General features: G+C 47.6%; 1 protein-coding gene and 1 long non-coding RNA gene across 2 annotated transcripts in view; one reads left to right on the top strand and one right to left on the bottom strand.

Moving 5' to 3' along the window:
* wscd1 (WSC domain containing 1) overlaps positions 1-6,056 on the top strand; it is a 71,797-nt gene extending 65,741 nt beyond the window's left edge. The window contains exons 6-9 of the mRNA XM_033046231.1: positions 153-327; positions 1,771-1,935; positions 4,123-4,323; positions 5,451-6,056. Of these exons, the coding sequence (XP_032902122.1) occupies positions 153-327; positions 1,771-1,935; positions 4,123-4,323; positions 5,451-5,803 (894 nt within the window). The 3' untranslated portion in view covers positions 5,804-6,056. The remainder of the gene's footprint in view (positions 1-152; positions 328-1,770; positions 1,936-4,122; positions 4,324-5,450) is intronic.
* Positions 6,057-11,380: 5,324 nt separating this feature from the next.
* LOC116989074 lies at positions 11,381-20,545 on the bottom strand. Its single transcript, XR_004416123.1, has 4 exons — positions 20,535-20,545; positions 16,909-16,914; positions 11,729-12,238; positions 11,381-11,436 (listed from the first exon to the last, which is right to left on the bottom strand). It is a non-coding gene; the product is annotated as an uncharacterized LOC116989074 (long non-coding RNA).
* Positions 20,546-20,842: the final 297 nt, after the last annotated feature.

The raw sequence follows: 20,842 nt of genomic DNA, 5'->3' as shown, positions 1-20,842 counted from the left end.
GGGGGAGGGAGGGGGGAAGGGAGGGGGGAGGGAGAGGAAGGAGGGAGGAGGGAGGAGGGTGGGGGGGGGGGGGGAGAGAGGGAGAGGGGGCCTAGTTTGGAAGGAGTTCCAGCAGAGCACATGTCACAAGCTCATGTGCTTTTCCCTGACAGGAGTTTCCTCTGATTGTCATCAGACGGACAGAATGTTACTGCGGCTTTGCCACGTCCCGCTTCACGCTCCACAACGCTGTGGACGACCTTCTCTGCAGGAGGCCGTCGACTGAGGCGACAACGGGACTCGTGGAAGATGAGAGTTATTGTGTTATCTACCAGACTGTCGTCCAAGGTAAGCCCTCTACTCGCTGGGGTTTAGACGGTCGAGGGGGGGGACCTCATTGAAACTTACAGAATAATGAAAGGCTTGGATAGAGTGGATGTGGAGAGGATGTTTCCACTGGTGGGAGAGTCTAGGACCAGAGGTCACAGCCTCAGAATTAAAGGGCGCTCTTTTTTAGAAAGTTGGTGAGGAGGAATTTCTTTAGTCAGAGGGTGGTGAATCTGTGGAACTCATTGCCACTGAGGGCTGTGGAGGCCAAGGCAGTGGATATTTTTAAGGCAGAGATAGATAGATTCTTGATTGGAACGGGTGTCGAGGGTTGTGGGGAGAAGGCAGAGTGGACTCGATGGGCCGAATGGCCTATTCCCACTCCTCTAGCTTGTGAACTTATTCTGCTGCATGGAATTGGCACGTTCGTTTTCAAAACCTGGAGGTGATAGGAAATATCTTCATCTGCAGCTAAATATACCCAGGTTAGTTCATCAGTTCAGAAGATGTCGGAGCAGAGTTATGCCATTCGGCCCATCGAGTCTCCTTCCGCCATTCAATCATGGCTGATCTATCTCAACCCCATTCTCCTGCCTTCGCCCCACACCCTTTAACGCTCCTTACTAATCAAGAATCTGTCATAACTCATTGGAGCAGAATTAGGCCATTCGGCCCATTCGGTACTCCGCCATTCAATCATGGCTATCAGGTGACACGCAACCTGGAGGAACAGCTGCTCGTAACGTACAACCCAGCGGTATGAACGTTGAATTCTCCAATTTTATGTAACCTCTAATTAACCCTCTACATCGCCCCCCCCCCCCCCCCCCCCCCCCCCCCAGCCCCCCCTCTTTCCTCTGCTGCCTCACAGCGCCAGAGACCCGGGTTCAATCCTGACCACGGGTGCTGTCGGCACGGAGTTTGCACCTTCTCCCCGTGACCTGCGTGGGTTTTCTCCGGGTGCTCCGGTTTTCTCCCACACTCCAAAGACGTGCAGGTTTGTAGGTCAATTGGTCTCGGTAAAAATTGTAAATTGCCCCTAGTGTGTGTAGGATAGTGTTAGTGTGCGGGGATCGCTAGATGGCGCAGACCCGGTAGGCTGAAGGGCTGTTTCCCCGCTGTATATCGATAGTAAAGTCTACAGTAAATCTCCCTCCTATCTTTACTGTCCTTTCCCAACTCTTCATTCCTCTCTCACACCTTCTGCTTTTATCTCTGGCCTTTGTCCCGACCACCTGCCTATCGAGAATCCCCCCTCACCTGTCCACCTAATACCTTATAGATGTGCCTATCGTCCTCCTGCGCTCCAAGGAATAGAGTCCCAGCCGACACAACCTCTCCCTGTAGCTCACACCCTCGAGCCCTGGCAACATCTTTCCAGTTAACTTAACGCAGTGAACATGTATCGGGAAAAATGAGAAATCCGGTACTTTGCGAGAATTAAGGCTTCCATTTCTTTTCTAGATAACAGATGTACAGACAGGAAGTTTCTGCCGACAAAAACAAAGGGTCTGACTGCCCTCTCCAGCTTCCCTGGTGCTGGCAATACCTGGGCTCGACACCTGATAGAACACAGTACGGGATACTACACTGGCAGCTACTATTTTGATGGCACCCTTTACAACAAGGGTACGTGCAACCCCTTGTAGACACAGAGTGCTGGAGTAACTCAGCAGGACAGGCAGCATCTCCGGAGGGAAGGAATGGGTCATGACCCTTCTGCAGACTGAGAGTCAGGGGAGAGGGGAAACTAGAGGAATGAAAGGATACAGGACAAATCAGAGCCGGCACCGACGACCCAGGGAAGGTGGAGCCCACAATGGTCCATTGTTGGCTGTGGAAGAGGCTGATAGGAAGCAGCATCTCTGGGGAGAAACATAGAAACATAGAAATTAGGTGCAGGAGTAGGTCATTCGGCCCTTCGAGCCTGCACCGCCATTCAATATGATCATGGCTGATCAGCCAACTCAGTATCCTGTACCTGCCTTCTCTCCATACCCCCTGATCCCTTTAGCCACAAGGGCCACATCTAACTGCCTCGGGCCGACACCCTTCCTCATCCTAGTTATCGGATGTTCCTTAAATCCTGGACTATCTCAACCTTGCGGTGAACACCACTCGTAGTTTGCCTGTGATGAACGGTGCTTCCCTTTGAAGGTTAATAATGTTTGGAGCCGGGAAGCAACTGTTATCCAGCGGTTCTTCAAATGTGAAGCAGGAATTGTCCAGTGTCGACCCAGCTCGACATCGAATAGTCAAGATGTGCAGGAAGGAACTGCAGGCGCTGGTTTACACCGTAGATAGGCACGGAGTGCTGGAGTAACTCAGCGGGACAGGCAGCATCTCCGGAGAGAAGGAATGGGTGACCTTTCGGGTCGAGACCCTTCTTCTGAGTTACTCCAGCATCTTCGTGTGTGAACCAGCAACTGCTGTTCCTCTCCTTCACGCTGTTGTGTTCTATGTTTTGCATCGTAGAGAAGAAAATTAAAATGTAGCGGTACTGACTAATGATAAATATCTCACCCCAAGAGCCAGCTATTAACTATCACAAGAGCACAAATTATAGACTGACTTAAAGGGAAGGAGATAGCGGAATATTTAATTAGTTTTTAAGATATCTCATCTCCGGTCCAGGTTTTATTTTGCTGGACGTCTGGAACTGTCGACAATAGACAATAGGTGCAGGAGTTGGCCATTTGGCCCTTCATGACGTTCTCTCATAATTTCCTGGCTGCACATATTGTCACCGTGGCGCAGCGGTAGAGTTGCCGCCGTGCAGCGAATGCAGCGCCGGAGACCCGGGTTCGATCCCGACTACGGAGTTTGTACGTTCTCCCCGTGACCTGCGTGGGTTTTCACCGAGATCTTTGGTTTCCTCCCACATTCCAAAGACGTGTAGGCCCTACATCAGTCTGAGGAAGGGTTTCGGCCCGAAAAGTTGCCTATTTCCTTCGCTCCATAGATGCTGCTGCACCCGCTGAGTTTCTCCAGCACTTTTGTCTACCTTCGATCTTCCCGCATCTGCAGTTCCTTCTTAAACATGTGTAGGTTAATTGGCTTGGTATAAATGTAAAAATTGTCCCTAGTGGGTGTCCCCAGGAGAGTGTTAGTGTGCGGGGATCGCTGGTTGGCGCGGACCCGGTGGGCCGAAGGGCCTGTTTCCGCGCTGTATCTCTAAACTAAACTAAATTGGCTCCCCCCCCATATTCATATTCCACACAAAGAAAGGCACAAAAAGCTGGAGTAACTCAGCAGGACTGGCTGCATCTCTGGAGAGAAGGAATGAGTGACGTCACCCATTCCTCCTCTCCAGAGATGCTGCCTGTCCTGCTGAGTTACCCCATTGTTTTGCGTCTCTCTTCGATTTAAGCCAGCATCTGCAGTTCTTTCCTACACATTTTGAGTGCTATCCATTCCCTTACTGAAGATCCACCACCAACTGGTGGTCCAGCACTCTGTGTCTATCTACGGTGTAAACCAGCGTCTGCAGTTCCTTGTTCAAGAAGGAACTGCAGATGCTGGAAAATCGAAGGTACACAAAAATGCTGGAGAAACTCAGCGGGTGCAGCAGCATCTATGGAGCGAATGAGTCTGAAGAAGGGTTTCCGCCCGAAACGTTGCCTATTTCCTTCGCTCCATAGATGCTGCCGCACCCCGCTGAGTTTCTCCAGCATTTTTGTCTACCTTCTGCAGTTCCTTCCTGCACGTCCTGACTGTTCAATGACGAGCAGGTCGACACTGGACGTTATGACACGACACGATACGACACGATACGACACGATACGATAGAACTTTATTTACGTTTCCTTTTGTCAGGTTTCAAGGGGGAAAAGGACTACTGGAGAAGCGGCCGCACAATCTGTATCAAAACCCACGAGAGCGGGAAGAGGGAGATCGAGACGTTTGATGCCGCCATCTTATTGATCCGAAACCCTTACAAGGCTTTGATGGCGGAGTTCAATAGAAAGCGAGCTGGTCATTTGGGATACGCATCGGAGCGCCACTGGAAAAGCAAAGGTATAGTCCCTCTAACGCAGAAACCTCTAACGGAGGAGGTTCTCATATAAACCTTCAGGCTGCATGGAATCCAACACGGTGAACCTTTGAGGGCTGATGCTGTTCATAGAAACGTAGAAAATAGGCGCAAGTGTAGGCACCATCGGCCCTTTGAGCCAGCACCGCCATTCAATATGATCATGGCTGATCATCCAACATCAGTACCCCGTTCCTGCTTTCTCCCCATATCCCTTGATTCCCCAAGAGCTAAATCTAACTCTCTCTTGAAAACATCCAGTGGATTGGCCTCCACTGCCTTCTGTGGCAGAGAATTCCACAGATTCACAACTCTCTGGGGGGGAAAAAGCTTTTCCTCATCTTGGGGATTGATGGGATGTGTTAATGGTAGGATAGTGTATTGATAGTGAAAGGCCTGGATAGAGTGGATGCGGAGGGGATGTTTCCACTGGTGGGAGAGTCTAGGTCCAGAGGGCACAGCCTCAGAATTAAAGGACGTCCCTTTTGGAAGGAGATGAGAAGGAGTTTCTTAAGTCAGAGGGTGGTGAATCTGTGGAATTCATTGCCACGGAAGGCTGTGGAGGCCAAGTCAATGGATATTTTTAAGGCAGAGATAGATAGATTCTTGATTAGTACGGGGGCCAGGGGTTATGGAGAGAAGGCAGGAGAGTGGGCTTGAGAGGGAAAGATAGAAACATAGTTCAAAGATGATTGAAGGCAGAGTAGACTTGATGGGCCGAATGGCCTAATTCTGCTCCTATCACTAATGAACATGATAGTTTAGAGATACAGTGGAAACAGGCCCTTCACGTCAGGTCCCTCTATCATAAGTGATAGGTGAAAAAGTAGGCCATTCGGTCCATCGTCTACTATGCCATTCAATCATGGCTGATCTATCTCACCCTCTCGACCCCATTCTCCTGCCTTCTCCCCGTAACCCCTGGCACCCGTACTGATCGCTTCTCTCGGGCCACCCCTCCCCTCGATGTCGGGTCCCTCTCTGTTCTTGACTCATCTCGATCCAACCCCCCCTTACTTGGGATCCCTCTTTTTCTCGTCCCCCCCGCCCCCCCCCCCACTCCCCAACGCCGGGTCCGTCTCTGAGTGTAATGCAAAGTCTCCCTCTGCAGAATGGCCGGAGTTTGTGGGCACCTATGGGTCATGGTGGGCCTCGCACACCCTGGACTGGCTGAGCTACTGCCGGAGGGTGCTGGTGGTCCACTACGAGGACCTGCGGAGGGACCTCTTGCCGCAGCTGAAGCGGGTGGTGGCCTTCCTCGACCTGACCGTGGACGAGGACAGGCTGCTGTGCGTCGAGACGCAGAAGGACGGGAGCTTCAAGCGTTCCGGGCTGCGGCAGAAAGACTTCGACCCCTTCACGTCCGAGATGAAAGGCGCCATCGATGGCTACATCGGGATGGTGGACCGAGCCCTCAAGGGCAAAAACCTCTCTGGACTGCCGGAGGAATATGTTCCCGGATGAGGGGTTTGGTGCGAGGAGATCAAATGACACCCCCCACCGTTTCAGCCTGCACGTGTGAAAGGTTGTTCCAAGACTGGCACCTGCCCTTCAGGATCAGGAAGAAGGTAAAAATAATGATGGTGCATCACAGGAACTGGCCAATGTGCCCTCGTGCGACGGGGGACTTGTGTGGAGAAGTTTTTAAAAGAAATGTGAGGCGCAAAATGCTGTGGTAACTCAGCGGGACATGGCATCTCTGGATAGCGGCCTGTAGGCAAGGGTCTCGACCCGAAACATCGCCCTTCCATCCATCCAGAGATGCTGCCTGGCCCGCTGAGTTACTCCAGCACTTGGTGTCTATCTTCGGTGTAAACCCAGCATCTGCGGTTCCTTCCTACACGTCGCAGTTGTGTTAAATGACACAAAATATTCGGACCCAAGTCCTGTTATCACTGCAACTCTGGATTTATTTATCATTTATACGTTATAGGAGCAGTATTAGGCCATTCGGCCCATCAAGTCTACTCCGCCATTCAATCATGGCTGATCTATCTCTCCCTCTCAACCCCATTCTCTTGCCTTCTCCCCATAACCCCTGACACCCGTACTAATCAAGAATATGTCACTCTACACCTTAAAAATATCCATTGACTTGGCCTCCACAACCTTCTGTGGCAATGAATTCCACAGATTCACCGCCTTCTGACTAAAAGAAATTCCTCCTCATCTCCTTCCTAAAAGTACGCCCTTTTATTCTGAGGCTGTGCCCTCTGGTCCTAGACTCTCCCACTAGTGGAAACATCCTCTCCACATACACTCGATCCAGGCCTTTCACTATTCGGTAAGTTTCGATGAGGTCCCTCCTCATCCTTCTAAACTCAGGAGCAGGCAGATTTGATTTAGTTTAGTTCAGTTTAGTTTATTGTCACGTGTACCGAGGTACAGTGAAAAGCTTTTGATGCGTGCTAACCAGTCAGCGGAAAGACAATACATGATTACAATCAATTGTCAATATTGATTTAACTCTTTCCGGGATATTTTTCCGCACATGCAGTTAAACTAAATCGAAAAGCATTATTAAGGGCCTGTCCCACTTAGGCGATTATTTTCGGCAACTGCCGGCACCCGTCATAGTCGCAGCAAATGGCCGAAAATGTTCAACATGTTGAAAATCCATCGGCGACCAGAAAAAGGCACGACACTTCGGGCGACCACTCACGACCATACAGGCGTCACGTGTCGACATGTTGCGGGGTGAAGCCTGTATGGTCGTGAGTAGTCGCCCAAAGAGTCGTACCTTTTTCTGTTTGCTGCTGGATTTTCAACATGTTGAACACTTTCGGCCATCGCTGCGACTATGGCGGGTGCCGGCAAATCGCCGAAAAAATCGCAGTAAGTGGGACAGGCCCTTGAGCCTGTTCACACCTCTGTACCCTTCGCTTTTCTAAGGAAGGTAGAAATATTTTCCAACACCTCGTGTAGACATCCCCACGTGTTGGTTCTGCCAACCACGAGCCTTTGCCAACATGTATTTAAATTTATAAAAGGAGGAGAGGGCGGTTTTCAGGGAATGTTTGCGTTTGATGCTTCCTCGAAAAATGTCTTACTGTGAGGATTTTGAGGCCTGTTAACATGGTCTATGCTCCCTTTGGAAAATATTTCACTGTGCGAATGCTTACGATCGCAATGAATTACAATTCAATGCACAGAACTTCGAAGCCCAGGAATCACTATCATATGTCCCATGCTGGAGTAACTCAGCGGGTGAGGCAGCATCTATGGAGCGAAGGAATAGGTGACGTTTCGGGCTGAGACCCTTCTTCAGACTTGCATCCCTTTTGGTACCACTTCTTCAATTTCTAAACGACATCGACAGGCGATATCTCCAATGCGACCATTTTGCCTTAAGACAAAAAATTTAAATCACCTTTTCAAAAGTTCGACTTTATGGAAGGAAAAAGTGATTTCGGGATCATCGGATAAATCAAGTCCAAGCTCAGGTGAATAATTTGAGACGTGTAGCAACTTATTTTCAAGGGTGGCGCAGTGGTAGAGTTGCTGCCTTACAGCGCCAGAGACCTGGGTTCGATCCCGACTACGGAGTTTGCACGTTCTCCCCGTGACCTGTGTGGATTTTCTCCTGGATCTCCGGTTTCCTCCGACACTCCAAAGATGTACAAGTTTGTAGGTTAATTGGGTTGGTTTCAATTCAAATTGTCCCTAGTGTGTGTAGGACTAGTGTTAATGTGCGGGGATCGCTGGTTGGTGTGGACCTGGTGGGCCGAAGGGCCTGTTTCCGCACTGTATCTCTAAACTAACCTAAGCTAAAATAAATAATCCTACACTGTTATTGATCCATTTACTTAAATCTCTGTCAATGGCTACAATCATAATGATCCCTGCATGATAATCCAATTACTCTCTGATAGTTGAGTTTAGTTTATTGTCACGTGTACTGAGGTACAGTGAAATCTTACCTGCTAACCAGTCAGTGGAAAGACAATACATGATTACATTCGAACCATGCACAGTGTACAGATACAGGATGAAGGAAATACTGTTTAATGCAAGGTAAAATCCGATTAAAGAAAATCTGGGGGTCATCAATGAGGTAGATGGTAGCTCAGGACAGCTCTCTAGTTGGTGAGAGGATGGCACATTTGCCTCCTAACAGCTGGGAAGAAACTGTCCCTGAATCAGGAGGTGTGCGTTTTCACACTTCTGTACCTCTTGTCTGATGGGAGAGGGGAGAAGAGGGAGTGGTGAGACTGGTCCTTGATGATGCTGCTGGCCTTGCCGAGGCAGCGTGAGGTGTAGATGGAGTCAATGGGAGGGAGGTTGGTTTGTGTGACGGTCTGGGCTGTGTCCGCAACTCTTTGCGGTCTTGGATGGAGCCGTTGTGATGCATCCAGAGACGGACACAAAATGCTGGAGTAACTCAGCGGGACAGGGAGTATCTCTGGAGAGAAGGAATGGGTGACGTTTCGGGTTGAGACTCTTCTTCAGTCTATCTTTGGTGTAAACCAGCATCTGCAGTTGCATCCTCCACAGAGTGATGTATCCCACTGAGCCGGGTCAGTTGAGGTAAGCTACAGTATCTGCATCTTCCTTTAGAAGTTTTATTTTGCATGTTAGGCTCGACTTCTCTCTTAGTTGAAGATTGTTCTCAGTTCCAGCTATCGCAATGATCCGCCAATTTCGATTAGCCAATAGCGTTATACATGTTCCACTTAGGTCCACAGTACAGGAACAGGCCCTTCAGCCCACAATGTTTGTGCAGAACACGAAGCCAAGTACATGATCCGTATCCCTCTGCTCCCCTGCACTTTCACGTACCTTAGTGAAAACCTCTTAAACGCCACTATCGTATCTGCCTCCGCCGTCACCTCTGGCCATGCTGAAGCTGAGAGGCAGCAGCTCCACCTGCTGCACCACCATGCATGCGATGCTTTGTCTTGCCTTCCCTCTCGCACCACCTTTCCAACCCCCACCCCCCCCCCACCACACAACCCACTCAACAATGAGTCTGAGGAAAGGTCTCGATCCGAAACCTCACCGATCCATGTTCTCCATTGATGATGCCTGACCCACTGAGTTACTCCAGCACTCTGTGTGTCTTTTTTCATGTACGTTTAACGTCAGGAGGTTAGCTGCCGCCGCCCACTCAGATAGAGACTTCCAGAAAGTATCATCTTGCTTTACTTTGGAGATGGAAGTAATGGAACAGGCCCTTCGGCCCACTGAGTCCGTGCTGACCAGTGATCACCCCCCCCCCCCCCCACACTTAACAATTAACAATTTTATTGAAGCCAATTAACCTACAAACCCGCACGTCTTTGGAGTGTGGGAGGAAACCAGGGCACCTGGGGAAAACCCACGCAGGTCACGGGCAGAACGTGCAAACTCCGTACAGACAGCACCCTTAGTCAGGATGGAACCCGGGTCTCTGGCGCTGTGAGGCAGCAACTCTACCGCTGCGCCACCGTGGCCAACCCGTTGCATTTGCAGGTTCCGCTTTGTGATCAGATCTCTCTGCACCGAAATAGTATTGATGCTCGTATTTATTTCCTTGAATTAATCTAATCCATGGCCACTATTTGCGAGGTATTAATTGCAATTGTAAAACATTTAGCACATTTTTAAAATTTGCTTTTTAGTCCTCTTAATCTTCTATCAAATAAATGTCGCAATGAGGCCGATAAACTTAGTGGATTTTTAAAATAATTGCAAACTGGCTACCATGGTAACTAATGTCTGGATTAGAAAAAATAACATTAAACTCTCTCATTAATCAAAATGGAATGATTTTGTTTATGGTAATATTTTAGTTTTTGGTTTTAGAGATACAGCGTGGAAACGGGCACTTCGGCCCACCGAGTCCGCGCCGACCAGCGATCCCCGCGCATTAGTTTAGGGTCAATGTACAGAAGCCAATTAACCTACAAACCCGCACGTCTTTGGAGTGTGGGAGGAAACCGGAGCTCCCGGAGAAAAACCACGCAGGTCACGGGGAGAATGTGTAAACTCCGTACAGACAAGCACCTGTAGTCAGAGTCGAACCCGGGTGCCAGAGACCTGGGTTCGATCCTGACCACGGGTGCTGTCTGTACAGAGTTTGTACATTCTCCCCCCACCCCCCCCGTGACCTGTGTGGGTTTTCTCCGGGAGCTCCGGTTTCCTTCCACACTCCAAAGACGTACAGCTTTGTAGGTTCATTGGCTTCGGAAGAAAGGTAAATTGTCCCTAGTTTGTGTAGGATAGTGTTAGTATGTGGGGATTGTTAAAATCGGTTAAAAATTGTAATTGTCCCTCGTGCTAGTGAACGGGGGGATCGCTGGTTGGTGCGGACTCAGTAGGCCGAAGGCCCTGTTTCTGGGCTGTATCTCTAAACTAAACTAAAGGAGTTAATTTGGACTCCATTCTGCATTGAATCTGATTTCCCCATTCTTGGGTTAATGTCGGCTAATTGGCTTGATGTAAATGTAGATTGCCCCTGGTGTGTATAGGATGGTGTTAGTGTGCGGGGATCGCTGGGCCGAGGGGATTGTTTCCGCCCAGTATCTCTAAACTTAACGAAAATCCATATCTCGTTTAGTGTTTTTTCCATCCATATTTACGTCCGATAAATGTTTAATTCTTGGAGAGGTTTCATTATAAATCCAGCATATTAACATACACGCCGCCAGATAAACATGACTTGAGGGCAGGGAGCTTTGTTGCATATTAGTGGATTAAAAAACCACTCCATCAAAATGTAGATTATCGGTCTGGTCTCTCAGTCGAAGCCTCATGTGGTTGCTGGACCACTAGAAACAATCTCTTGTAATAAAGTCAGACTTGCCCACCCAAGCACAGCTTGCATGCCAACAGTACAAACACTTCTCTTAAGATAACAGACACAAGGAAACAAGGTGGATGATTAAGTCTGGGGTGGGGGTGGAAGAAGCTTCAGACTTTAGAGATAGAGCACAGAAACAGGTCAAGTTCGTGCCGATCAACGATCGCCCCGTATACTGATTATCCCACACACTAGGGACAATTTACAGAAGCTAATTAACCTGCAATCCTGATTGTCTTTGGTGTGGGAGGAAACTAGAACACTACTGCCCATTTACTAGTGCCCTACCCTAATGCCCATTTACTAGTGCCCTACCCTGATGCCCATTTACTGGTCTTCTTTCCGTGTCCATCTTGCTACTCGTTGACCTCGCTGTCATCGTCCGTCCTGAAAAGGACGCAAGCTTCCAGCAACAATCAGTGGGAGCCATCACTTGTCGCAATAATAATGATAATAAACTCAAGGTCCAGACAAGAGACATTACATAAAATACATTGCATATAAAAGCACCATAAAATACAAAGCACCATGAAAGCTTAGTATTACATAAAAAAAACATGTACAAAAAACACAATACATGATTCAAAATCCATTTACTAGTGCCCTACCCTAATGCCCATTTAGTAGTGCCCTACCCTAATGCCCATTTAGTAGTGCCCTACCCTAATGCCCATTTACGAGTGCCCTGTGTCTTTCTATGCAAACACCCGCTGTGGTTCCAGCCTTACCACCTGAGCTGTCAGAATGACAATCGTTCCCCTACCACCATCTCCTGTTTGTAAACCATAATCTGCAAATTCCTTGTTTCTACGGTGCTGTGTCTGTGTCACAGTTTTTAAGAAGGATCGTTTAAATTATTCCACTTTGGCATTCATTCCGAGACATTTCATCCTTGCCGCTGCACTAGTCACTTGAGGCGATAATTTATACGGCAAGTTTAACGGTCTACGTCTGAAGAATCAGTCTACCACTCCTAACCGCGCATGCTGCAAAAATAGATGCGTGTAGAAGATGTGAGGTTCAGAGATCTAGAAATCCTCTCTCTTTGGCCAGAATTATTTTTCAACAATGTATATACAAACAGGTTAGTTACCAAGTTAGCCTGCATCGCCCAACACCTAGTTCATAAGAGATAGGAGCAGAATTAGGCCATTCGGCCCATCAGGTCTACTCTGCCATTCAATCATGGCTGATCTATCTCTCCCTCCTAACCCCATTCTCCTGCCTTCCCCCCATAACCCCCCACACCCGTAGACTCCCCCCAGCTGCCAATAAACAAAGCTGAATTAATAGAAAATGTGTTGGTCTGGATGCGACGAAGACCACAATGATGTCTGAAGAAGGCTCTCAACCCCAAACGTCACCTATTCCTTCGCTCCATAGATGCTGCCTCACCCGCAAGGGTCTCGACCCGAAATGTCACCCATTCCTTCACTCCATAGATGCTGCCTCACCCGCTGAGTTTCTCCAGCATATTTTGTCTACCTTCGATTTTCCAGCATCTGCAGTTCCTTCTTAAACAAAGATAAAGGGTGCATCATTTGGAGCAAAGATGTAACACTGAAGTCCATCAGGGATTGTTATTCTCACCTTTTAGTGTTTTTGTGAATAATATCCAGCTTGCAATAGGTTCACAATAATTATATCAGGAGCTTAAAATAACCCACATAGCAACAGGCCCTCTGGCCCGACATGTTCATGTCTACAGGACCCTACATGTCCATATCAATTACCCAGATACACTAATCCCATTTTCCAGCTCTCGTTCCGTAGATTTCTACGCCTTGGAGATTCAAGTGGTCTTCCAGATAGTTTTATAACGCGGGATGGAAAACTGAAGATCATGTTACCAGACTGAGATATCTGAGCGTTGTATACATTTCAGAAAATACAAATGGGCCCTATTCAGTCAACTTTCAAATCTAATGTAAAATTATACAGCATTAGATTTTGTTCTAATCAAATGGGTTTTGTTTAGGAAGGAGCTACAGAGGCTGGATTTACAACAAAGATGGACAAAATATGTTGGAGTAAATCAGCGGGACAGGCAGCATCTCTGAATGGATTCCTTCTTTTCTACTATTCCATTCCTTCTCTCCAGAGATCTTCTTCTACTTAGACTAAAGTGCTGGAGAAACTCAGCGGGTGCGGCAGCATCTATGGAGCGAAGGAAATAGGCAACGTTTTTCGGGTTGAGACCCTACACCAGTCTGAAGAAGGGTTTCAGCCCGAAACGTTGCCTATTTCCTTCGCCCCATAGATGCTGCCGCACCCGCTGAGTTTCTCCAGCATTTTTGTCTACCTTCGATTTTCCAGCATCTGCAGGTCCTTCTTGAACATCTTCTCCACGCATGAGATTAGAAGTTGTTCAGGCAGAGTTGCACGCGTTTCTCGGCATCTGCACACAATGGCGTCTTCGCGCTTGACCCCTCTCCAGAGATGCTGCCTGTCCTGCTGAGTTACTCCAGCATTCTGTGTATCTTTAGTTTTGTTCAGCGCGGAAACAGGCCCTTCGGCCCGCCGAATCCGCGCCAACCAGTGATCCCTGCACTAACATTATCCTACCAACACTAGGGACAATTTTCCATCTATACCAACCCATTTTGCCTACAAACCTACACGTCTTTGGAGTTAGTAGGTATTAGTACCTAAAGATCTGAAAGCCAGGCAAGTTTTGTATATTAGTGCGCAGTGGTAGAGTTGCTGCCTTACAGCACCAGAGATCCAGGCTCGATCCCGACTACGGGTGCTGTCTGTACGGAGTTTGCATGTTCTCCCCGTGACCTGCATGGATTTTCTCCGGGTGCTCCGATTTTCTCCCACGCTCCAAAGACGTGCAGGTTTGTAGGTTAATTGGCTTCGGTATAAATGTCAAATTGTCCCAAATGTGTGTAGGGTGGGTATGAATATTGATTTCTCAGAATCAGAATCTGAATCAGATTTTATTATGTTTTGCAACATACGAGAAATTTCATTGGCCATGGTCAGTCATACAATTAAAAGCAACAAACCACTCAAAAACACATTTTAACATGAACATCCACCACAGTGACTCCCACACATTCCTCACTGTGATGGAAGGCGAAATAAAGTTCAAGTCCTTCCTTTTGATCTTCCTTGGTCGTGGGCCTCGAGCCCCCGTTGACGGGACTATCTTGACTCCTCTAACTTCAAGCAACCCTTGCTTAGATAGATAGGCATAGATAGAGTGGATGTGGAAAGGATGAGCCTCGAACCAGAGGTCCTGGCCTCAGAATTAAAGGGCGTTCTTTTAAAAAGATGAGGAGGAACTTCTGTTGTCAAATGGTAGTTGATCTGTGGAACTCATCGCCGCAGAGGGCTGTGGAGGCCAAGTCAGCAGGAGACCAGTTCTTGATCAGAACGGGTCTCAAGAGTTATGGGGAGAAGGCAGGAAAATGGGATTAGCTGGCAAAGATCAGCCATGACTGAATGGCGGAGTGGACTCGATGGGCCACATGGCCTAATTCTACTCCTATAACTTGTCAAAGTGAACATTCCCTCCCTCTCTCTCTCTCTCTCTGTCCCTCCCCCATCCTAGTTCTCCGACTAGTTTCACCGTCGTCCTGATTAAATTTTAGTTTGTGTGCCTCGTTGTCAGCTTCCCCTCAGCCGACGATAAAACCATTCTCCATTTTTCGGTCATCTTCTGCTTTGAACTCTCGTTTTCACATTTTTCACCTTATACCCCTTCCATATCTCTAGTTTCCCTTTCCCCTGAGGAAGAAGGGTCTCGACCCGAAACGTCATCTATTCCTTCCCCTCCAGTGATGCTGCCTGCCCCGCTGATTTACTCCGGCATGTTGTGTCTGGCTTGAGTCCTAGTTAGTCACAGTCAATGGGAGGGCGGGAAAGGGGAGGTAGAGGTGAGTCAAAAGGACATGGTCCTCATCTATGATTGGTGCCAGATGACCCAGCTTTGGAGATGGTGCAGCTCCAAAGACGGGTGTGTTTATAGGTTAATTGGCTTCAGTAAAATTGTAAATTGCCCCAATAGACAATAGGTGCAGGAGTAGGCCATTCGGCCTTCGGCCCAACATGATCATAGCTAATCATCCCCAATCAGTACCCCCCCGTTCCTGCCTTCTCCCCATATCCCCTGACCCCGCCATCTTTAATAGCCCTATCTAGCTCACCCTTGAAAGTATCCAGAGAACCGGCCTCCACCGCCCTCTGAGGCAGAGAATTCCACAGACTCACAACTCTGTGAAAAGGTGTTTCCTCATCTCAGTTCTAAATGGCTTACTCCTTATTCTTAAACTGTGGCCCCTGGTTCTGGACTCCCCCACCATCGGGAACATGGCCCCTAGTGCGTGTAGGATAGTGCTAGTGTATGGGGTGATCGCTGGTCAGCGCAGACTCGGTGGGCTGAAGGGCCCGTTTCCGCGCTGTATTTCTAAAGCCGAAACTAAAAAAAATCACCATCAAGAAGGGAATAATGAAATTGTGTCACTCACTTAAGTTATGATATTAAATTTATACTTCAACGTGAAAGACAGCTCAGCATTGAGGTCTGTGGTGTCACAGCGATTTAGGTACATAGAAAATCAACTGTTTTGATCTGGTATGTCAGAGATATTTTGGATTGTTATTGTCTATTTTTATGTGAAAATGGGTAGAAAAATGGCAATTGCTTGCAAAGAAATAAAGAAATGTGAAATGGTTCTAACATTGGGATTTTAATAAACGTTATTGTGCTGGAGGTTACAGTTTCTGGGAGATGATGAACATTGCATTTATCCTTTTGTATCAACAGAATTTATTTTTGTACAAAGCACTTTTGTATAGCGGCTTTTAATCATGTATGACAGTAGGAATAAACATTTTGCAAAAACCATCTGACTGTCATTTGTTGCTTGTGAGTTGGTTCCAGGTGATCCAGAAGCCATTTTCTCTCCTTTCCCTCTCTAGCCTTTGTCTACCCATCTGTCGATCAACCCCCCCCTCACCTGTATCCACCTCCCACATTTAGTGTGTCGGAAGGAATTGCAGATTCTGGTTTAATAGACAATAGGTACAGGAGAAGGCAATTCATTGTGATCATGGCTGATCATTCACATTCAGTACCCCATTCCTGCCTTCTCCCCATATCCCCTGACTCCGCTATCTTTAAGAGCTCTATCTAACTCTCTCTTGAAAGACTCCAGAGAACTGGCCTCCACTGAGGCAGAGAATTCCACAGACTCACAACTCTCTTGAAAAAGTGTTTCCTCATCTCCGTTCTAAATGGCTTTCCCCTTATTCTTAAACTGTGGCCCCAGACTCCGGACTCCCCCAACATCAGGAACAAGACACAATAAGCCACCTCAAAATTATTGTCACGGAGACAGAACCTTAAGCTTGAAAACAAGCCCTTTGTTCTTTATACCTTTTCATACCTCTACTTTCCCTCTCCCCTAATTCTCAGTCGCAGACGAAAGGTCTCGACCCGAAACATCACCTATTCCTTTTCTCCTGAGATGCTGCCTGACGCGCTGAGTTACAGCAGCATTTGTGTCTATTTCTGACCTACTGTATGCGTGCCGACCAATGATCGCCCAACTAATCGTAAAATAAGTGTAAGTGCACGGGAATGTAGACGCTCGCGCCCCCACGAGTCTCGGGCAGATGGGGCTCGTCAGCCTGGGAAGGCAGTCCATCTAGGAGAGGGAAAACTCTGATTTAAATCTCCACTGCCTTGTGGCCATATCCAGTCATGGAAAAGGCTCCAGGAGTAAACCTCAAGAAAATCCAGTCGGAGCCCCTAAGGCAGTTCGTCGTTGTCTACAACCTCGCTCTGGCAGCTCCTACGATGGCGCTGGTGCCAAACTGTAACGGCCCTGCTGTTCCTTTGGTTCGATCAGCGACGTGGAGAGGGGGGACGTGCTGCATGGGCAACAGCCTGTCCTCCACATGACATCGCCCAGGCTTGCATCCGACCAGGATGCATCACCCATAGCCCGTCATGACCGAGAGGGGCCTACTATACAACCACTACTAAAATAACCCTAAGCCCATTTTCTTTTCTTTATATTCCCACCAGTTCCCCACAAGGTTTCACCACTTGTTAACACGAGAAAGGTATTTCCCAAAGACAATGCACACCGACTCCACACTCTAACGAGCATCGCCTAAGATTCCATTAGGTTCCACAACAAAGGGAAGTTTAAGTCCAAAGAAGGGCCCCGAACCAATATGTCACCCATCCTTTTTCTCCAGAGATGCTGCCTGTCCCGCTGAGTTACTCCAGCACTTTGTGTCTATCTTCGGTGTAAAGCAGCACCTGCAGTTCCATTCTACAACAAGGGAAGTCTTTCTTCCTGAAAAGCAAAATTGTACATGAATATTAACCATTTGAGCGAGGAATCAAAGGACATCGAGTAACATCGCATCGAAGAGGTAGGTGTGTGTGTGGAAAAATATTCTTCATATCCACAGGAAGAAAATCACAGGAAGAATAATCCAACGCGTATTATTAATGTTGTGTTTTTTAAACTTGAATTTTTCAATGTTAAACATTTTCCAGAGATACAGCGCGGAAACAGGCCCTTCGGCCCACCGTGTCCGCACCGACCCGCGATCCCCGCACATTAACACAACATTAAACACACTAGGGACAATTTTTAAAAACATTTATATCAAGCCAATTAACCTACAAACCTGTACCTCTTCAGAGTGCCGGGGGGGAAACCCACCAAAGATCTCAGAGAAAACCCACACAGGTCACGGGGAGAATGTACAAACTCTGTACAAACAGCACCCGTAGTCAGGATCGAACCCGGGTCTCTGGCACTGTAAGGCAGCTAATCTACCGTGCGCCCCCATGCACCCCAACCTTATAAAGATTGTTTGGCTATGGCTTTTATAGCCAACTGGGCTAGAGTCATAGAGACACAGCGTGAAGACAGGCCCTTCGACCCATCTTGCTTACGCCAACCAATATACCCCCGCCTACACTAGTCCCACCTGTCTGAAATAAACATCATGAATAAGGTACAGCAATATTCCGTTAAGGTGGGGGAAATTAAGCTATAAATCTCCCTGTCATTGTAAATATTAATTTAAATTGTTTGAATTTACTTTTGTTTAGCTTAGAAATACAGTGCGGAAACAGGCCCTTCGGCCCTCCGAGTCCATGCCGACCAGCGATCACCCCTATCCTATACAATAGGGCCAGTTTTTTACGGAGGCCAATTTACCTACAAACCTGCACGTCTTTGGAGTGTGGGTGGAATCCGGTGCACCCGGAGAAAAGCCCACGCAGGTCATGGGGAGAACGTACAAACTCCGTACAGACAGCACCAGCGGTCAGGGTCGAACCGGGGTCTGTGGCGCCGTCTCTACTACTGCGCCACCGTGCAGATGTTCAGAATAGTAGCTTAAGTAGCTGAACAGTAACAAAATCTTTTCACTGTATCTCGGTACATGTGACAATAAACTCAACTAAGTTTGTCTTAAAGGACTTCTTCTTCTTGCATATGGCGTGCACAGCCTAAAGTTGTAGGACAACTTGTTCTATTTGATCTTATTTGATTGTGCACGCCAGGTTTATTGCATTCGTCGAAACAGGGTGAACCATGTGAAGGTTGCAATCTCCCACCCCAACTTAAAGGACTGGTTTCACTACAGATGCGCCCCGATTTGCGATGCTTCGACTTAACGCTCGGCAACGGCAGCGAGCCGCACGTCATGCATGCAGGTACAGCAGGCAGTGAAGAAAGCGAATGGCATGTTGGCCTTTATAACAAGAGGAATCGAATATAGGGAGCAAAGAGGTCCTTCTGCAGTTGTACAGAGCCCTAGTGAGACCACACCTGGAGTATTGTGTGCAGTTTTGCTCCCCTAATTTGAGGAAGGACATTCTTGCTATTGAGGGAGTGCAGCGTAGGTTTACAAGCTTAATTCCGGGGATGCCGGGACTGTCATATGCTGAGAGAATGAAGCGGCTGGGCTTGTACACTCTGGAATTTAGAAGGATGAGAGGGCATCTTATTGAAACATATAAGATTGATATGGGTTTGGACACGCTAGAGGCAGGAAACATGTTCCCGATGTTGGGGGAGTCCAGAACCAGGGGCCACAGTTTAAGAATAAGGAGTAAGCCATTTAGAACGGAGACGAGGAAACACTTTTTCTCACAGAAAGTTGTGAGTGTGGAATTCTCTGCCTCAGATGGCGGTGGAGGCCGGTTCTCTGGATGCTTTTAAGGGAGAGCTAGATAGGGCTCTTAAAGATAGCGGAGTCAGGGGATATGGGGAGAAGGTAGGAACGGGGTACTGATTGGGGATGATCAGCCATGATCACATTGAATGGCGGTGCTGGCTCGAAGGGCCGAATGGCCTACTCCTGCACCTATTGTCTATTGTCACTTCTGGTCACGTGATCGCATTGTATTAGATGCGTTTTCGACCTGCGATATTTCCGATTTCCGATGGGTTTGTCGCGAGGTAATTAACCCCATCGTAGGTCGAGGAGCGGCTGTAACGGGCAGATGATCACGTGAGGTACACTTTCTCAAGATAACTTTGACCTTGACATCAGCGTAATTCTACCACGAGGAAGAACACATCAAAACCATCTTACGGTATTTTCTAGGAATCAAATCTGTTGAATTAATAGCACCAATTTCATTTGCTGCATTGATATGGAAACTTTGCTGCTATTACTTTGTGTGATTTCAAGGCTGGGACAAATCAATTTGGTAGAGATTTTATAATCTTGCCTAGTGATGCATTTCATAACAATTTGTTATATTCATTGCTTCAGTTTAAAAGAATGTGTCTTTCTATTTTTCCCACTCAATACTTCAGTCATGAGAAGAGAGACCATTCTCAAATCTAATTTTATTTTCAGTTGTTCTCTGGCACTCAAGTGTTGCAATAATCTGTTTATGCGCTGGGGCCTGTTGACTGGATTAGAATAAAATAATGCGCCTTGTCTGTATGAGATGATTGCAGATTCAATAAGTTTAGTTTAGTTTAGAGATACAGCCTGGAAACAGGCCCTTCGGCCCACTGGGTCCGTGCCGACCAGCGATCCCCGCACACTAACACTACCCTACACACACTGGGGACAATTGTGCATTTATACCAAGCCAATTAACCTACAAATCTGCACGTCTTTGGAGTGGGGGAGGAAACTGAAGATCTCAGAGGGCAGGTCTCTGGATACTTTCAAGAGAGAGCTAGATAGGGCTCTTAAAGATAACGGAGTCAGGGGATATGGGGAGAAGGCAGGAACGGGGTACTGATTGGGGATGATCAGCCATGATCACATTGAATGGCGGTGCTGGCTCGATGGGCCGAATGGCCTACTCCTGCACCTAATGTCTATTGTCTATTGTCTACAGGCCCAGTGGTGTCAAACCCTCACCACATGTTAACCCAGTCATTACTGATTGAATGAGGTTCGGGGCACTCGTAGGTTCACTCTGATGAATAGACAGTTCAAACGTTTCTTTGGCATCCATTTACTTTCTCTTGTAAGTGCCTGAAAGCAATCATCTCTGCCTTCTGCCATCATTAAACCATGAAGAGAAGCTGAGAAAGCAAATCTATGTTCAATGGAAACAAAGAAGATTAGAGGGGATAGCTGTTTCCAACATTTCAAATTATGAAAAGAACTAATCAATTGGACATTCCTGCAAAAACAATTATAGAAGCCCCATCGGGCATGATTACAGAAGTCACGAGCTGAGTTTTGTATTAAGAATAACCATGGCAGCG

The sequence above is a fragment of the Amblyraja radiata genome, chromosome 28 (assembly GCF_010909765.2).
Source record: "Amblyraja radiata isolate CabotCenter1 chromosome 28, sAmbRad1.1.pri, whole genome shotgun sequence".
Taxonomy (NCBI): domain Eukaryota; kingdom Metazoa; phylum Chordata; class Chondrichthyes; order Rajiformes; family Rajidae; genus Amblyraja; species Amblyraja radiata.
The sequence above is the reverse complement of the archived record's forward strand: the minus strand, read 5'-3'. Positions and strand labels throughout refer to the sequence as shown.